The following is a 15,846-nucleotide window of genomic DNA, read 5'->3' on the forward strand; positions in this document are numbered from 1 at the left end:
GAAACAGACAAAAATAAAGATCTGGGCTACAGATTCAAAAGAACTGAAGTACCCCTTTTCATGCTGTTTTGAGTTGAAGAACACATGCCTTGATATACAAAGCACAAGAAAGATGGCATTTTAATGAGGGAAATCTGACAAAGTATCCCTATTATATGTCAATGACTTTCAGCTGGAATGAGACACATTATCCAAACAAAGGCGCAAAGGAAACCACATTTCTGACAATTTTTCTTTCATTTCACTCATAGTGCTTTATAAACACTTATAAAAGATCATAAATCACACAATGACTACTCAGGCTGTAAAGCAACATAAGCACAACCATTTCCAACCTCCCTGTCTTGGGCAGGGCTGCCAGCCACCAGACTAGGCTGCCCAGGGACCCATCCAACCTGGACTTTAACACCTCCAGGGATGGGGCATCCATCCCCCTGGGCAGCCTGCGCCAGCACCTCACCACACTCTAAGTACAGAATTTCCTCAAAAATAAAGACCTAAACTAAATCTCCCCTCTTTTAGTTTAAAATCATTCCCCCATGTGGGAAGATTTAGATTGGATATTGGGAGGAAAATCTTGACTCAGAAATGAGTGAAGCAGTGCCACAGGTTCCCCAGTTTGTGGATATTCCATCCCTGGAGGCCAGGTTGGATGGGGCCTTGTGCAGCCTTATCTGGTGGGCAGCAATCCTGCCCATGACAAGAAGTGGAATGAGCTGATATTCAAGGTCTTTCCCAACCCAAGTTGGTCTATGAAAAATGATGCTTTATTGACATCTATTTTGTATTAAAAGTTTGCCATTTTACAACTAGCTCTATTTCTTATAATGTCTATTATTGCAGTAAAGCAGACAAAACCAAATGTAAGAAAACTGTTATTGCTTTTAGATAGTCTAAAAACAGCTAATGAAAGTCCTTCAACTTAAAGTCAAGTAAAAGTGTGCTAAAACAGTATTTAAGATGGAAATGTAGATAAAAATAATGCTTGCTAAATACATCAGTTTTACACCAAAAACTTTTGTGGTACTCCAAAATGTTCAGAGGCTCTTTAAAAATGTCTGAATGTAAACAATACTCAGTAATATAGTGATGTTCCCAGATTAAATAATGACATGAACAGCAAAACATCGCTCAGAACTTCCAGAAATATTTAACCTAATTGTCAAATGCTATGTTAAGTTTTACATTTCATGGGTAATACAGAATTTTCTATAGAAATCTATAGAACTGATTTACACAGACTCTCAGAATTGTAAGTCTGTAACTCATGCACAGCAGTGGCTAAGAATGCAGATATATCCCTTTCTCTGCGCAGGTGCAGTTTCTCCCACATAGAGGCTACGTTTGGTTAATGTGCATTGAAGACTTCAGAAAGACACAGACATAAAAATTACAAATATCCTAACTTCTAGTAGTTCAAGATACAATGACAAGACTATAATCTACTAAAGCTTCATACAGAAGCATAAAATTTTTTCTAATTTACATCTTGACTGTGTTTTTATAAATTACAGTGTTTTTCTCTCTCGGGTCATACATATCAGTCATACGTCCTCTACAGATTTTCAGGCACCTATTATGAGCCTAACAAGATTTTAATAATTCATTGTATGAGTTTGAGTGGCTTCACTTAAGCAATACAATAGCATTTTTTACCTCATCAAACTGCTTTTTAAAAAAATTGATGTAATACATACCCTGTCAGTCTTCCCTTCTGTCTGAATACTTGTGCGACTACGTGCATCATGGTCTTCTTCAAGGTCAGATACATCTTCAAGCTCTTCAGGCGTCTAGGAAAAAGATGATGAAGTGTTATTTTCTTGTGGTTATTAAATTTGGTATTAATGTCAAATATTATAACTTGTTCTAAGAGAATGTCTGACAAACAAAAAAAAAAAGTCTTGTTGTAGAACAGCACTGTCTAGTAAATGCTAATTAAAACCACATTCTGTCAGACAGCTTTGAACTAGATCAAAATAGCCATGATAACATTAAAGCTGACTCTTAAAGTTAGTGCTTCTAATTTAGTTTTTATTTTTATATCTCATGTTACTGCTGACAGCAAAGGCATCCAGAAACAAACATATGTGACCAGAAAGTGTATGTGTGTTCTACATTCTCTTCCCTGTATTGAAACAGTAACACACTCACTGTAACACAATAACATGTGAAAGACCCAAACTGCTCCTGTTTGGAGTATATCTCTGACATTATTGCAATGTACATACTGTACTGTACACACAATCAGAAGAACCTGAACTACTAATATTCTTTGATGCCCATATCTTCAAAACATTTGCCCTGAGCAAATTAATGAAAAATGCTGTTTTCCTTATATTTTCTGTATGAGTCAAATCTTGGAATTTATTTTCTACATTCCCATTTACCAATATATCATGAAAAAAACCAAACCAAACCAAAACAACAACAACAAAAAACTGCAGGAGTTCTGGATTTTATCATAAATAACTTAGTAAAATAAAGCACAATGAACATGGCTAAGGGACACCCAACAAAACATTCAAAGCAAGCTTAACGATACTAGTAGCACTCTAGTATTTCAAAGCACAGGAGAGGATTTTACTCACTAAGCAAAATAACAGTAATTTAATTGAGCTAATATTGCAAGAAATAAACAACTTAAAACTGTTGCCCAGCCTGACAGAAACATAATCCTGGTGGTGAAAAGTACTGCCTAAATATCCTTAAGAAAACAGGCAGGCAGTCACTTTTGGGGATGAACCCAACTCATTTACCTGTACACACTTTAATGGTAAAGAGGGAAAAAGGAACATTTTATTTTCAGGCAAAGGTTATGAGCATCACAAAATATTTTGGATTTATCTTGATATTAGACCAAGTGAGAATTCCACACAATCCAAATGTTACTGGCCTGTAATTCTAAGAAATTCTGGTTGTTTGCAAAAAGCCTTTTTTTGACCCCCACAAAAATACATTCAAATACAACCCTACATGCTAAAGATTATAATCACGTTGTTTGCTGGTGACATGTTAAACAGACAGTAAGTGTGTATTCCTTTCCATATTTATGATTTGAATAAATCTGCATTCTCACTCTAAATTATAGTTGTGTAGTATTGATGACTTTTAAACTGTTATGATACAAAGTCAATACAACAACAACAAAAAAAATTACCACACCTCTGATGAAAAAACTTTTACATTTGCTTTACTAGTACAGCGTTATAGAAAATAATAACACTGAGGGCTGACCTCAAGCTTTAGATTTCTGCCAGTCCTTCAAACTGTGTGCAGGTGTGCTCTTGGGTTTACTTGCTTTTCAATCCGTGCTTTATAGAACAACACATCTGACTCCTTTTCATGGAATTATCTTCAGTACACATTTGTATATGCATACCCTCCTCTCAGATGATTATCCAAACAACTCTATGCAGACAATTTACTTTTAAAGGTCACATAAACTCATCAATCCTGCAAATAAAGTGTCTCCTTTTATTATGTCTGTGCAAACACCGAGCTATTCGTGGTCTGTAAATTCTAGAACAGCAAAAAGAAATGCTTTATACACACTCTACAAGGGTCAGAATTTAGTCCATTATATTGTGCACTGAGAACAGAATGGGTTTAAAGAGATTATCTGCTCTAATCAAAAATGTGACTAATGCCCATATTGGAAAATTTCATCATGTGAGGAATCACGTCATTCAGGGTAAGAACATATGGCAAACATTTCACTAATGGGCCCTTCACAAATATTTATCTAGTGCATAGTGTTTCTCATGTTATTCACATTACCGCTATTGTTACATACTTAATACTGCCAGATGACAGGCTGCCAGAGTTTTGAGACTCTTGAGGGAAAAGAATAAACTGCTAGCTTAATTTATTGTTCCTAATCAGTTTATTAATAACTTCGTAATTGTTGAAGTTCATTTCTAATTCACTAAAAGCACTTTTCAGATTTTTGCTAAAAGAGATTACTTTGAGTGTTACTTCGGAAAAAAAGAAAATAATAATAAAAAACAGCATTTCACGGCAAATTAAAACACAATATTCTTATACTGTCAATATTATTAAATTGTCCTGTGTGTCATTAAACATGATCATACAGCTGTATTTGGAATCTGTTCTTGAAACCTCCCTTAAAAGTTTCTTTCTTGTATTACTTAAGGTGACACAATCAAGGACTATGACTTTGTCTTTGATAGCAGTGTTAGCAACCTGTTGGCAAGGAATTTGTCATCAAGTAACAGTAAAAATATCATCCTGCAACATCCTGTACACATCACAGATAGTTAATCTTCAAATGCAGGTGATAAACTGTTCTTGTGACTAACTGTGCAAATAATTTTTACAGGCTTAAGCTACAATTTCCATTAAGATTAGTGGTGAGAACAGAACCTTCATCTAAGACCAAACAGTTGAGGAATTTATTAATGATATGAATAAAAGATGATCTTCAAAACAGAAAGATGAAAGTCTTTTCAACAGAAGAATTACCAACTCAATCATGTTATATAGTAAAGAGCTGAGGTTTTCAAAATAATGAAGAATGGAATATAAGATACCTTTTCACTACTGGATGCCAGGTATTTGTTGTTAATTGTTGGATTTTTTTCTTCAGTGAACATTAACTTTGTTTACAACATTCCACTCCAAGAGATTAGTACAAAAATGGTGTGATTAATCACCTTTACAAATCACTAGACAGATCAGGAGCCTGAGTAGGTGACAATCCTTGTGCTTTTAGTTCTTGCTGGCAGTACATTAAGATTTTGCCTGTCCTGTTCAATATCTTTACTGATGACCTGAATGAGAGCATTGAGTGCACCTTCAGTAAGTTTGCAGATGACACCAAGTTGGGAGGAAGAGTCGATCCTACAGAGGGGTCTGGACAGGCTGGACTGCTGGGCTGAGGCCAATGGGGTGAGGTTCAACAAGACCAAGTGGCAGGTCCTGCACTTTGGCCACAGCAAACCCAGGCAACGGTAGAGGCTTAGGGCAGAGTGGCTGGAAGACTGTGTAGAGGAAGTGGACGCAGGGGTATTGGTCAGCTGAACATGAGCCAGCAGTGTGCCCAGGTAGCCAAGAAGGCCAATGACATCCTGGCTTGTGTCAGAAACAGCATTACCAACAGGAGAAGGGAAGTGATCATACCCCTGTTCTCAGCTCTGTTGAGGTTGTACCTCAAGTACTATGTTCAGTTTTGGGTTCCTCACTACAAGAAAGACACTGAGGCCCTGAAGCATGTTCAAAGAAGGGCAACAAAACTGGGAGGGGTCTGGAGCCTTGTGAGAAGGCCTTATGAGGAGCAGTAGAGAGAGCTGGGATTGTTCAGACTGGAGAAGAGGAAGCTCAGGGGAGACCTTATAACTCTCTACAACTACCAAAGGGAGGCTGTGGTGAGATGTGGGCTGGCCTCTTCTCCCATGGAACTAGCATAGGACAGGAGAAAATGGCCTCATGTTGTACCAGCAAAGATTCAGGTTGTATGCTGGGAAATAATTCTTCTCCAAGAGAGTGGCAAGCTGCTGGAACAGGCTGCCCAGAGAGATGGTGGAGTAACCATCTGTGGAAGAGTTCAAAAACCATTTAGATGTTGTACTGAGGAACATGCTTTTGTAGGAAATATTGATGACAGGTGGACAGCTGGACTGGATGATCTTAGAGGACTTTTCCAGACTTGAACCATAGAATTACCCAGGTTGGAAAAGACCTTGAAGATCAAGTCCAACCACAGCCTAACCTAACCATAGTACCCTAATGTGGTGACTCTGTGATTCTAAGATAACAGTTATCTCAGTTAGAAGTCTGAGAGACAGGAAGGATGTGAGCATAGGGATGTAACTGAAAGGTTTAAAGTGAATTTCTGTTAAGTGCTTTCCAAAAATCCCTTCTAAGTAGAAACTGGGAAGTTGCCACTGCTTAAGAAGTTGGCACATAGAGATTCAGCACCTATTTTCAATCCAAAGTTACACCTCCTTTGCTGAAAACCTACATTTCAGCTGTGGTTTTGTTCTTTCCTTCCCTGAGTTTGGTTGTATCTCTTGGAATAAGAATGCCACTCTCATATAACACCTAGAAGAGTTTGAAACAAGCTTTACTCCTGATAATGCTGAGTTAGTTATGCTACTGTAATAGCATACAAACATTTTTGAAGTCTAAGACATTAGGGGAAACTGACCTCCTTCAATATTCACACAGCCAATTTATTATGCACACTGTATGTGTATATAAAGTAAAGTAATTTTCAATGTCTCATGTAAGAAATGAACGGACATCAAAACTAGGAATGGCATTGCACACATTAGGGTCAAATGATACATGGAAAATAACATTTATAGAAAAGGCAGCCACTTTGAACAAACAAAACACTGTGACAAGCAAAGAAGCTGATTTTTCAGTAGAATAAATTCTTCAACAGGTTTCTGGGGGCTCACTTATGAACTTGGAAGCCTAATTCCAGAACTTTCATGGAGAGACTGAAAGTTTTCAATGAAGCATGTTTTCTACAGCATTTTACAAAACAATGTAATATCCCAAATAGTAACAGAAGATATAATCAAGCACAGTTATAACATGGCTCAAGTAAAGGAATATCCCTATTTGTATTTATTAAGTAGAAACTTCACCACATTGCATATGTTTCCATTTTAAACTCAACAACAAACAAAGAATATTAATTTTTAATAGAAGGTATATGTTGTTTTGCTTTCTGAAAATATATTCTGTTTCCTCTACTTGGTTGACATACAGCTGCTCCATCTAGTGGGAAGCTAATTATGACATTTAATTTACAATAGAAATACCTTATAATAATTTCTATTGGAAATAATTCTTAAGGCAGTGAAAAGCTGATTTTGCAGTTCCTCTCATTTTTGCCGTAAAACCTTTTAAATCCTACATGACCTAGAAATTTTATAGTTATATTTGAAACAGAATACTTACAAACATTATTCCAACAATTGAAAATGAGAATAGAACTTGTTTTCTCTATCACACCAGCACATCTTAAAAAGTACTCTAAAACACTGCTACTGTAGGACTTGCAAACTCCCAAGGTGACAAAGGAGATGCTTTGCATTGTAGTCTTCAGAACATCATAATGGTTTCCATTTTCAAAAAAAGGTCAGAAAAGCAAATTGGGAAAATACTGTACACTCATTGCCATTCCAGTCTCAGGGAAAATGATGGAATGACTCCTCTTAAAACACTCTTCCGGGCACATGAAGGACAAAGTGGTGACTGTGAACAGCCTCAACAACTTGAATGCCCTGTACAACAAACTGACCATGTTTCTGGGTAAGAGAAAAACAATGGATGTCCTTTAGAAAGGCTTTTTTGGTCATCTCCCAGGTTTTGTAATCAAGCTCTATTATTAAATTTTGAATGGTGAACAACTACATGGTTAAGAACTGCCCAGATAACCAGGGCTCACAGAGTTCATAGGTTTGTTCAGCCTGGTGGCTGGAAGCACAAAAAGTACCACAGAGGGTCTATCCCAAGACCAGTTAAATATGACATCCTTACTATGTCTGGAGGAGACAATGGAGTGCACTCAGTGAGTTTACAGATGACACCAGATTAGAGGACCAGTCAGCACTATTAAGAGTAGGTGTGCCATCCAGAGACAATTATAAGTTTCTAGGAATGGGGTGACAGGAACTTCAAAAATATTCAAAAAGAAAACAGCAAAGTCTGGCAGCTGTGAAAGAAGAACCCTTAGCTACAAACATAAAAAGCTGTGGACTGTCTGCCTTATCAGCTGAAAAGGACCCAGGGATCCTGGTAGAATGCAAGCTGCATGTAAACCTGCAGTGTGCCCTGGCAGTGGGGAACATCAGGAGAACATTGGACTGCATGAATCACAGTGCAAAAAACAGATCAAAGGAAGTTATAAATCTCCTCTTACCTAGCTCTTACTAGAAATTCTGTAAAATACTGCGTCCAGTTCTGGCTCCCTCTTAGCTTATATCTGCCTGAAGAAGTGGCTTCAGGGCATGTAACAGCAGCAGTCCTGCAGCCCCGCAGACCTATGAGGAAGTCATCAAGAAAATGGTGCTAGACTCTATAAAAAAGCATGCAAGGAAGATGAAGGATAACAGGAATTAACTTGAAAATGAGAGGTTCAGGTCAGGAATAAGGAAAACCTTTTTCCCTCATGAGGACGGCCCAGCAGTGAAGCAGGCTGCCCTGAGGGATCATATAACTTCTGTCTTCTGAGGTTTCCAAGACACACCTGATTGGCACTGTGAGTTTGCACTGAGGAGTCTCATGGAAGGCAGGTGAATCCCCTGAGCACAGGAGATGATTTTCACAAAGATCCGTGTAGCTAGCTTCAAAGATACAGTGCTTTTTCCTTATGATGGGGACTAGTGAGATACAGAAGATAAATCTACCTCTATGAAAAGAGATTTGAAATCACACTTTGACCTTCATAAACATGTAATACAGCCTGCCTTCCCGCAGAAACTCCTTTTCCTGTTAGGAACATTCCATTTATCATGCAGAAGCCCCATTCCCAAATTCAAAACTAAAAATATGTTTCCAGGCAGACTGTCAAATAAAATGTAGGTAAGAAAACTATAACTGCTTTCAAAAAAAAAAAAAAAGCCCCACAAAATACACCAGTGTTTTAAAAGTAAAGAAGAATACAGTGAAGCTTGACTATTCATTATTTAAGTACTACAAGAAGAAAGAAAATACATGGCTCAAAATTGTACAACAAATTTATCAGATGATAAAAGCCTCAGCTAAGTGATCATTCTAAAGAAGTAATTAAAAAAATCCCTTGGATAGATAGATGCATCCTTTAATAAAAGGTTTCCCATAAGAAATGCTTTTCTTATACTGGAGCAAATGAAATTATTATCTAGGACCTGAAGACTTCCTAGAGTCTCTTGAGTGTCAATTGACCTTCTCAAGCATCAGACATGCAAGTAAAATGTGTCATTTTAAACAAAGGTGCATGGAACAGACCTGTCAGTCAAACCTTGTGCACAACTATAACAATGCAGACTCTAATGCATAGCCCAATACTGAACACACAACTACAACTCACTAACATCCTTTCCAAAAAGTCCCACCTGTAATTTCTTCCAATTGAGTATATTCTCAACCTAGACAATGAGGGAAAAACACTACCACTCTATCCATAGTTTTTTTTCTTTAATTTAGTTTCATTCCTGCTTTTAATTATCGAGAGTGTTCTGATGCCTGTAATGTGCATCCAACCACATTTAGTCATTCAGTAATCCATAACTGTTCAACTGAGTGAGCTGTATCGGCTGAGGAGGAACTAAATTACGCAGTAAGTAGATCATTCTGTAAATCAGTTTTCATGTCACAAATCAGCAATCTGACTCCCATTTAAGAAGCTATTACTAAGGGGATTCTCCAAGTAAAGTGGAATTAAAAACAAACCAAAACCATCCAAAACATTAGCTATTTCAGTCCTTGTTATTCCTGCACAATAATATTTACTAGATCATTTGGTTACAATTACTTAAGGTTACATGTACTCCCATCACTAACACATTTAGTACTACATGGAAAATACTCAGTTTTGTATATCTAGTGATTTTCTAAATTGGGAAGGTTCTATAACAAACTATTATGAAAAAAAGGCAGCAAGGAACCTCCACCTTCAATACACCAAGTAAGAAACTTATTAATATTTCCCCTCTTCATATTTTTTCACAATACAGCATGGCAGACATCTTAAACAGTCTCTTTTGCCCAATGAAAATTGAATGAGAGATATTAACAAACACAGACATAAAATAAACAGATAAAAATGAGCAACTATGAAGAAAGATATGGAATCCTTAATAATCACGACAGTTTCACAAAATCTGTCTCATATATGAACTGTGGCTAAATTGAATCTTACCCCATGCTGTCTAAGCTTAATCTTTTTCCTCCTATTCATTATGAACACATGAAAACACATTTTATGCTTAATTATGCAAAAAAATTTTACATATTTTAAAATGGCTACTGTATCTTCTCTCTCTCCTACTTTTTCTGTGTTCACTAGGTTAACTAAGACTAACCCATTCAGGAATTTCCTCATAGCTCACATTTTACCTTAAGGCTGCGTTCCTAAAGAACAGGATGCACAAAAGAAACACATCTGACAAACAGGGCAAATGTGTCAAAATGAATACAACGTTTGCCAATCCAGGAAGGGTTTATGTCTGTGACCATAACAGTTATTTGAGCAGAAGGAAAGTATGAATTCTAGTGATTGTTCAAGGATGTGAGCAAATCTTCAGAGCCCTAGCTACAATTCCTTCCCTCTCTAGAGAAAGCTCAAGTGGCTGATGTGCAGTCTTGCCTTTTTCACCCACATAAACACAGCTTAAGCTCAAGTGAGTTCATCCTCAAGTACAGTGGTTTCCAAAATAAGGTATACACATGACTGTTTCTATACTATTTTCTCTACTGCAATATGTTCAATCAGAAAATTAAGTAGAAATGCCACAACACCCATGCTTCAGGTTACAACAAAACAATGCTTTCCATCAACCACTTTATGGTACTTGCACTGATTTTGATGGGTTTATTCTTTTGGTTTCTAGAAAAAGCAACCATGTTTCAGTATTTAGAAAGGCGATACAAAGGTTCATTTCTTAATAACAGAAGTCCAGGGTTACAGAATTGCCTTTAATCTTCAAGCCTTTAGCAAAGTCACCTGGCCAAAACTAACATGAAAACTACTTATCATAATGACGCTATTTTCACTAAATTGCCAAGTGTTTTAACTTACATTCTCAGAGAGCACGATGGCAGCTGTGGATTCCATCCTGCTTTGCCCAACAACTCCCTCATCTTATGTGGGAAGGCATGGCAGAGAGTTGTGAATTGGAAAATAGACTGATAACAGTCATTGTTTCATTTGTTTTTGTCTTTTGTTTGCTTGTTTGTTGTTCAGCTCAAACAAATTCTCTGGTGTGTAAAATCCGTTAAGAACATGGACTGAGATGGACTTCAAGGCACATGAATGCAGGTACCAGGCCTTTAAGCTTTGTATTTAAGCATTCGTCTTCTAACTTACATCCACTGCTATTTACATCCATCTTCTAACCTAGTTATTGCTGTTTGTTTCCACTTTTAGTAAGTCTTTCTGAATTGGATTACTAGAGATCTTTTTCATGTCTTTTAATACACGTTATTATATTTAAATATCATACTTGACTTCATTAGTTATTTTATCCAAGTTGGAAATCAGAATTCATGCATTAGTTACCATTTTCTAAAGAGACTGGAATCCTGTGAGAATTCCAGCATTCATATTTTACAATAAACAGTTCTTATGCTATTTTAGTGCCCAAGATTAGAAGTAAATCTGCATATAAGTGAGACAAAATATAAGAAAGATTATAGGTGAGAAATGAAAAAGGAATTAAAGAAAAAATTAATAGGAAGAGGAAGGGAAAGAAAAGAATAGAAACAAACAATACTAATGTGAGGCAGGGCAACACAAAACTGTGCCTGTGATGACCCACCTCCATTCCAGGAATACTACCCTGTCTTTATGGCAGCATATTCATGTAAGTTGTTGAGTGGCCCCTAATATGTTTTTATTTAAAAAAACAATAATTTTCCCTCCGTGAATGATGCTATTTTCCTGCAACTAATTATGCTCTTACTTTTTTTCCCCTATACCATAGATAAATATTTGAGTTCATCAATTTATCTAAGAATAAACAAAAAGGAAGCATACGATATATTGCAGCCTAAAAGCCAATTATGTTAGGAGCAGCTGCTTGCCAAACCTATGAGCTATTTGGCAATCCTACAAACTGTAAAGAGTGAATCATTCCTTCTCTTATTATCCAAACTGCAGTTAATATTTGCTATTGAGTTTTCTGGAATGGAAAATATCAGGAGAAAATGATGGTGCTAACTGATAAACTAAACACAGACTAAAATTTAATCTAGGTTTACTTCTACCAGCTGGGAAATGTTAACTTAAAGGGCAGAAAACAGTTTTATGAATTATATAGCTAGTATGTTCTACAAACGAATGGGTCAATTTCATATGCACAAAAAAACCCAAATGAGCAGATTACATAATAATTTACAAACAAGCAAACAAACAGCTGCAATGCTGCCAGGAAGGTCTTTTCATCCAGGAAAAACTAACTCTTTCAAATCTTTTTTTGCAGTTAAAGGGCACATAGGGTGAGTCATCTGCTTTGTGATCGGTAGGTTTCATATAAGCAATAAAACTAAATCAAGCAGTCAAGCCTGAGAAGATGGAAGCTGTAAGGCATGAATTTTAAGACTATACTAATATAAAAGAACAGAAGAGGATAGCTTAAGTTTTAAGCAGACACAATCTTCTCCACTGGAGATTGATTCAATTTCAGAAATCAGCGTTAATCTATTGTCCAGAAGTCCAAACATCAACACAGGCAAGTGAAGCCACAATTTGCTGCTGTTCTGCCTAGCCCCACTTTAAATCTGTTAAGATTTAAGAATGTAGAGTTCTCACATCTGCTTAACCCATTTCCTCAATAAGCAAATTACAAACCAATTAGAAAGAAGGTAATCCATCCAGAACAGGAAATGGCCTGCTTAATACACTGAATACATGTAGAAGAACAATAGATGTCAGTTACCCAACTCTGACACTGATTGTCAGTACCAATCAGCAAGCGGTTGTGCTTTTAAGACTACAAGCATGAAAACGAATGAATGGCATTATTTTAACCATAGTGGTCTTTATCCCAATGGAGGAAAACCTGATTCCGCTGTAGCAAGGAGAAGAGCTTCTCCAGGAACAAAGTCCATGTAGCTGTCAGGAGTGCAAGGGTGCTCACTAACACAGTCATCTGTCACTCCTAGGGATAAGTGTAACTCTGTGCATCCCCAGGCTGCCAAAACATCACTCTGGACAATTAAGTGCAGCTCTTTATTCTCAGTATTCTATGTGGATATGCTTTGGTCTATCCTAACATGAAAGTAGTCATTATTTCTGTAGGTAAATTTAACATGTATCAAATTCCAGGATATTTCCTGAGGAATGGCACAGATAGTAATTTCTCAAACTGAAAAACATTAATGAAATAATCAATCCAACTAAATGAATTAGATTTTCTTCTATTTTCCATAACAATTTTTGTGTGGACTGTCTCAAGGAAACCCAGATAATGGAGTACATGGACTAAGAAACTGATTTTCTGTTAATGTTACTGCTCTGCTTTCCTAATAACTAAAGTACTTGCTATAGGGAACAGCAAGAGAGCCTCAAAAACTAATAGCTTATTTTCACTGGAAGAACGGTGCTCTAAAGATGCAATTTCAACATAATCCATTTGCTAGATGATGCACAGTACTCCCTTTCTGCAATACACCTCACTTCAGTGTCAATATTTACTGACTTTGTTGGTACTGAATGTAAAGGAGCATCTCTGTTCTTCCTTCTTTAGAAAAGTCCCTGAGGTTCTCAGACACTTAGGCCATATCTGGTTTGTCAGCCTCTACAGAATTTTTTCACGTAACCAACCTTCAACTTATCCAGCTCAATAGTGGATTATTATTTTTAATTCTCAGAATAATTTCCTTCCACAGTTCCTGGTGTTTTTTTTTTCCTGAGTCAGCCTCCCCGTTATTACCACACCTCCTTCCTTAGTATGCCCTGTTTGCGCTCAATAACTCTGCATTCTGGCTTTGAGATCATGCATTCAAGAAAAAAATCCTGTGATGCAAATTGGAGAAAAGAAAAAAATAAACATCAGGAATGTATCATTAACAGAAAGAAAAATGAACTGAAATATACCTGTGAAAGAAAGTACAGTAAAAGAATTATCAGTAGTAGAAAGAAAGAAAGAAATTCTTTTCAAATCCTTTTCACTCTCACATAGCTGCATCAACAAAGATATGCTGACAACAAGACTAGGCATTACACTTTGTTACCTCAATGTTAGAGCAGATTACAGCACTGCTTCTCCCTTCTTATGATATAAAATCTGCCTGTCCAGGTCCCTCTGGATGGCTTTCATTCCTTCCAACATATTGACCGCACCACTCAGATTGGTGTCAACTGCAAGTTTGCTGAGGGTGCACTTGATGCCATCGTGTCACTAATAAAGATGCTGAGGAGGAGCACCGGTCCTAAGATCTACCTCTGAAGGACACTGCCTGTGACTAGCCTCCACAGTAACACAGAGCCAGTGATCACAACCCCTTGGCTTCATCCAGCCAACCAATTTCTAATCCATCAAACAGTCCATCCTTCAAATCCACCACTCTTCAATCTAGAGAAATGGATGTGGTGAGGGACAATGCCAAAGGCTTTGCAGAATATATATTTATATATGTACACATACATTTACTTACATTAGACAGTGGGCACCAAACAGCAAGGAAGGAATACACACTACTTTTCTTTGTTACAAAAAAGCCCTTAGCAAAGACTTTCATGTTCCAGAAAATACATTGCATTACACATAAGTTTTCAATCAGCCACTAAACTAGAGCTACTAAACCCATTCTGCAAAGCCCTATTTTCTTGAAGGAGAGGGATATTATTTTGAACAATTAAATACATAAATACATGTGACATACTTGCAATAGAATTCAAGCCCTTAAAACAGGGAAAACTTGAAGTTTAAAACAGTATGCAACTAAAAATTGCTTACGCCATCTATTCCTGTACAAAACTTACTGGCTTCACAGTCTGAAAACAGTAAACCCAGTACTAAGAAACTTGATGGTAAGTCATATAGCAATCTGCTGCTGAAAAACTCTAAATTCACAGGCTGTAGATCTCAGGCAGAAGACAATGCAGATTTGCCAGGACATATAATTGCAAATTTATATTGTAATGTATACAGTATGAAGCTGAGACTTTCAGTCCTTTATCAGCATTTCTGAAATAATTCACTAAGTTTTCAAAAAATACCCTAATGTGCTAACAGCACATCTTTCCTATTAGCTGATGCTTTAAAAACTGGAAACCTAAGTTAGATTTGAAAAAGTAATATTTTTAACTGAAAAAAAATAGTATATATAAAATATATACTATATACTAAATATAAAATAGTAGATGGGTCATTTGCTGACTGCAAACAATCAGGTATAAACACAGCAAACAATAACAAAGTGTAAAACTCTAGGAGCTGTATGCAATGTAGCAAGTAGCTTACTTTTATAAATAAGAGCTAAATAAGAGAAGTCACTCTGTTCCAACTAAGCCTACTAGATCAACTAGTTCAACTAGTTTCAAGTCGCTGAAATTGATGTAATTTCTTGGCATTTTATGAAAGCAGCTTTTTACATTAGGTTTTGTTCTCCATATGCTGAAACATTGGCTCTCTAGGGAGGCCCAAAATACATAAAAGACACTGAAAGCCTTTCAGAGAACTGGAAACTCTGTAACAAAGCAAGCCATGGAATATGATAAAATTGAGAGAAGATTGTTTAGAGGTGAAAGGTTAATGAAGATACAGTAAATGTGGGGATGTTTATAGATAATATTAAGCAGTTGAAGAGCAGGTCTGTTAAACAATATCAAGTAGATATTAGATACAAATATTCAGCAATAAGGAGCATATTCCCCACACAACAGCCAAAGAAAGCCAGAATAGGTGTTGACTAACCTCTTCCCTAGAACAGCTAACCCACATATCGTGGAGATTAATTCAAGTCAAAAGAGCATTTCAGAAGCAAATGTGCTGAAAATGGCTAGATTATCACAGATAATGGATAAAAGTTTATCATAGATAATAGACCAGGGCAAAGCCCAGAGAGAAGTAACTAAAAGGTCTGAGAATTTTCAGCAGAATAAAGAGCTGGATGATGTTCGTGAATCTACCAAGGCAAGCAAAGAAAGGAATTCCATCTGGAAAGTAT

General features: G+C 36.7%; 1 protein-coding gene across 5 annotated transcripts in view; it reads right to left on the minus strand.

The window, feature by feature from the left end:
• Nucleotides 1–15,846, minus strand: part of CTNNA3 (catenin alpha 3) — a 376,683-nt gene that overhangs the window by 45,745 nt on the left and 315,092 nt on the right. For all 5 annotated transcript variants that reach the window (XM_085554028.1, XM_015866262.3, XM_085554027.1 and 2 more), the window contains one exon: nt 1,698–1,790. In XM_085554028.1, the coding sequence (XP_085410154.1) occupies nt 1,698–1,790 (93 nt within the window). The remainder of the gene's footprint in view (nt 1–1,697; nt 1,791–15,846) is intronic.

This window comes from Coturnix japonica, chromosome 8 (genome assembly GCF_054131305.1).
Source record: "Coturnix japonica strain WE chromosome 8, WE-NBRP24, whole genome shotgun sequence".
In the NCBI taxonomy this organism is placed as follows: Eukaryota; Metazoa; Chordata; class Aves; order Galliformes; family Phasianidae; genus Coturnix; species Coturnix japonica.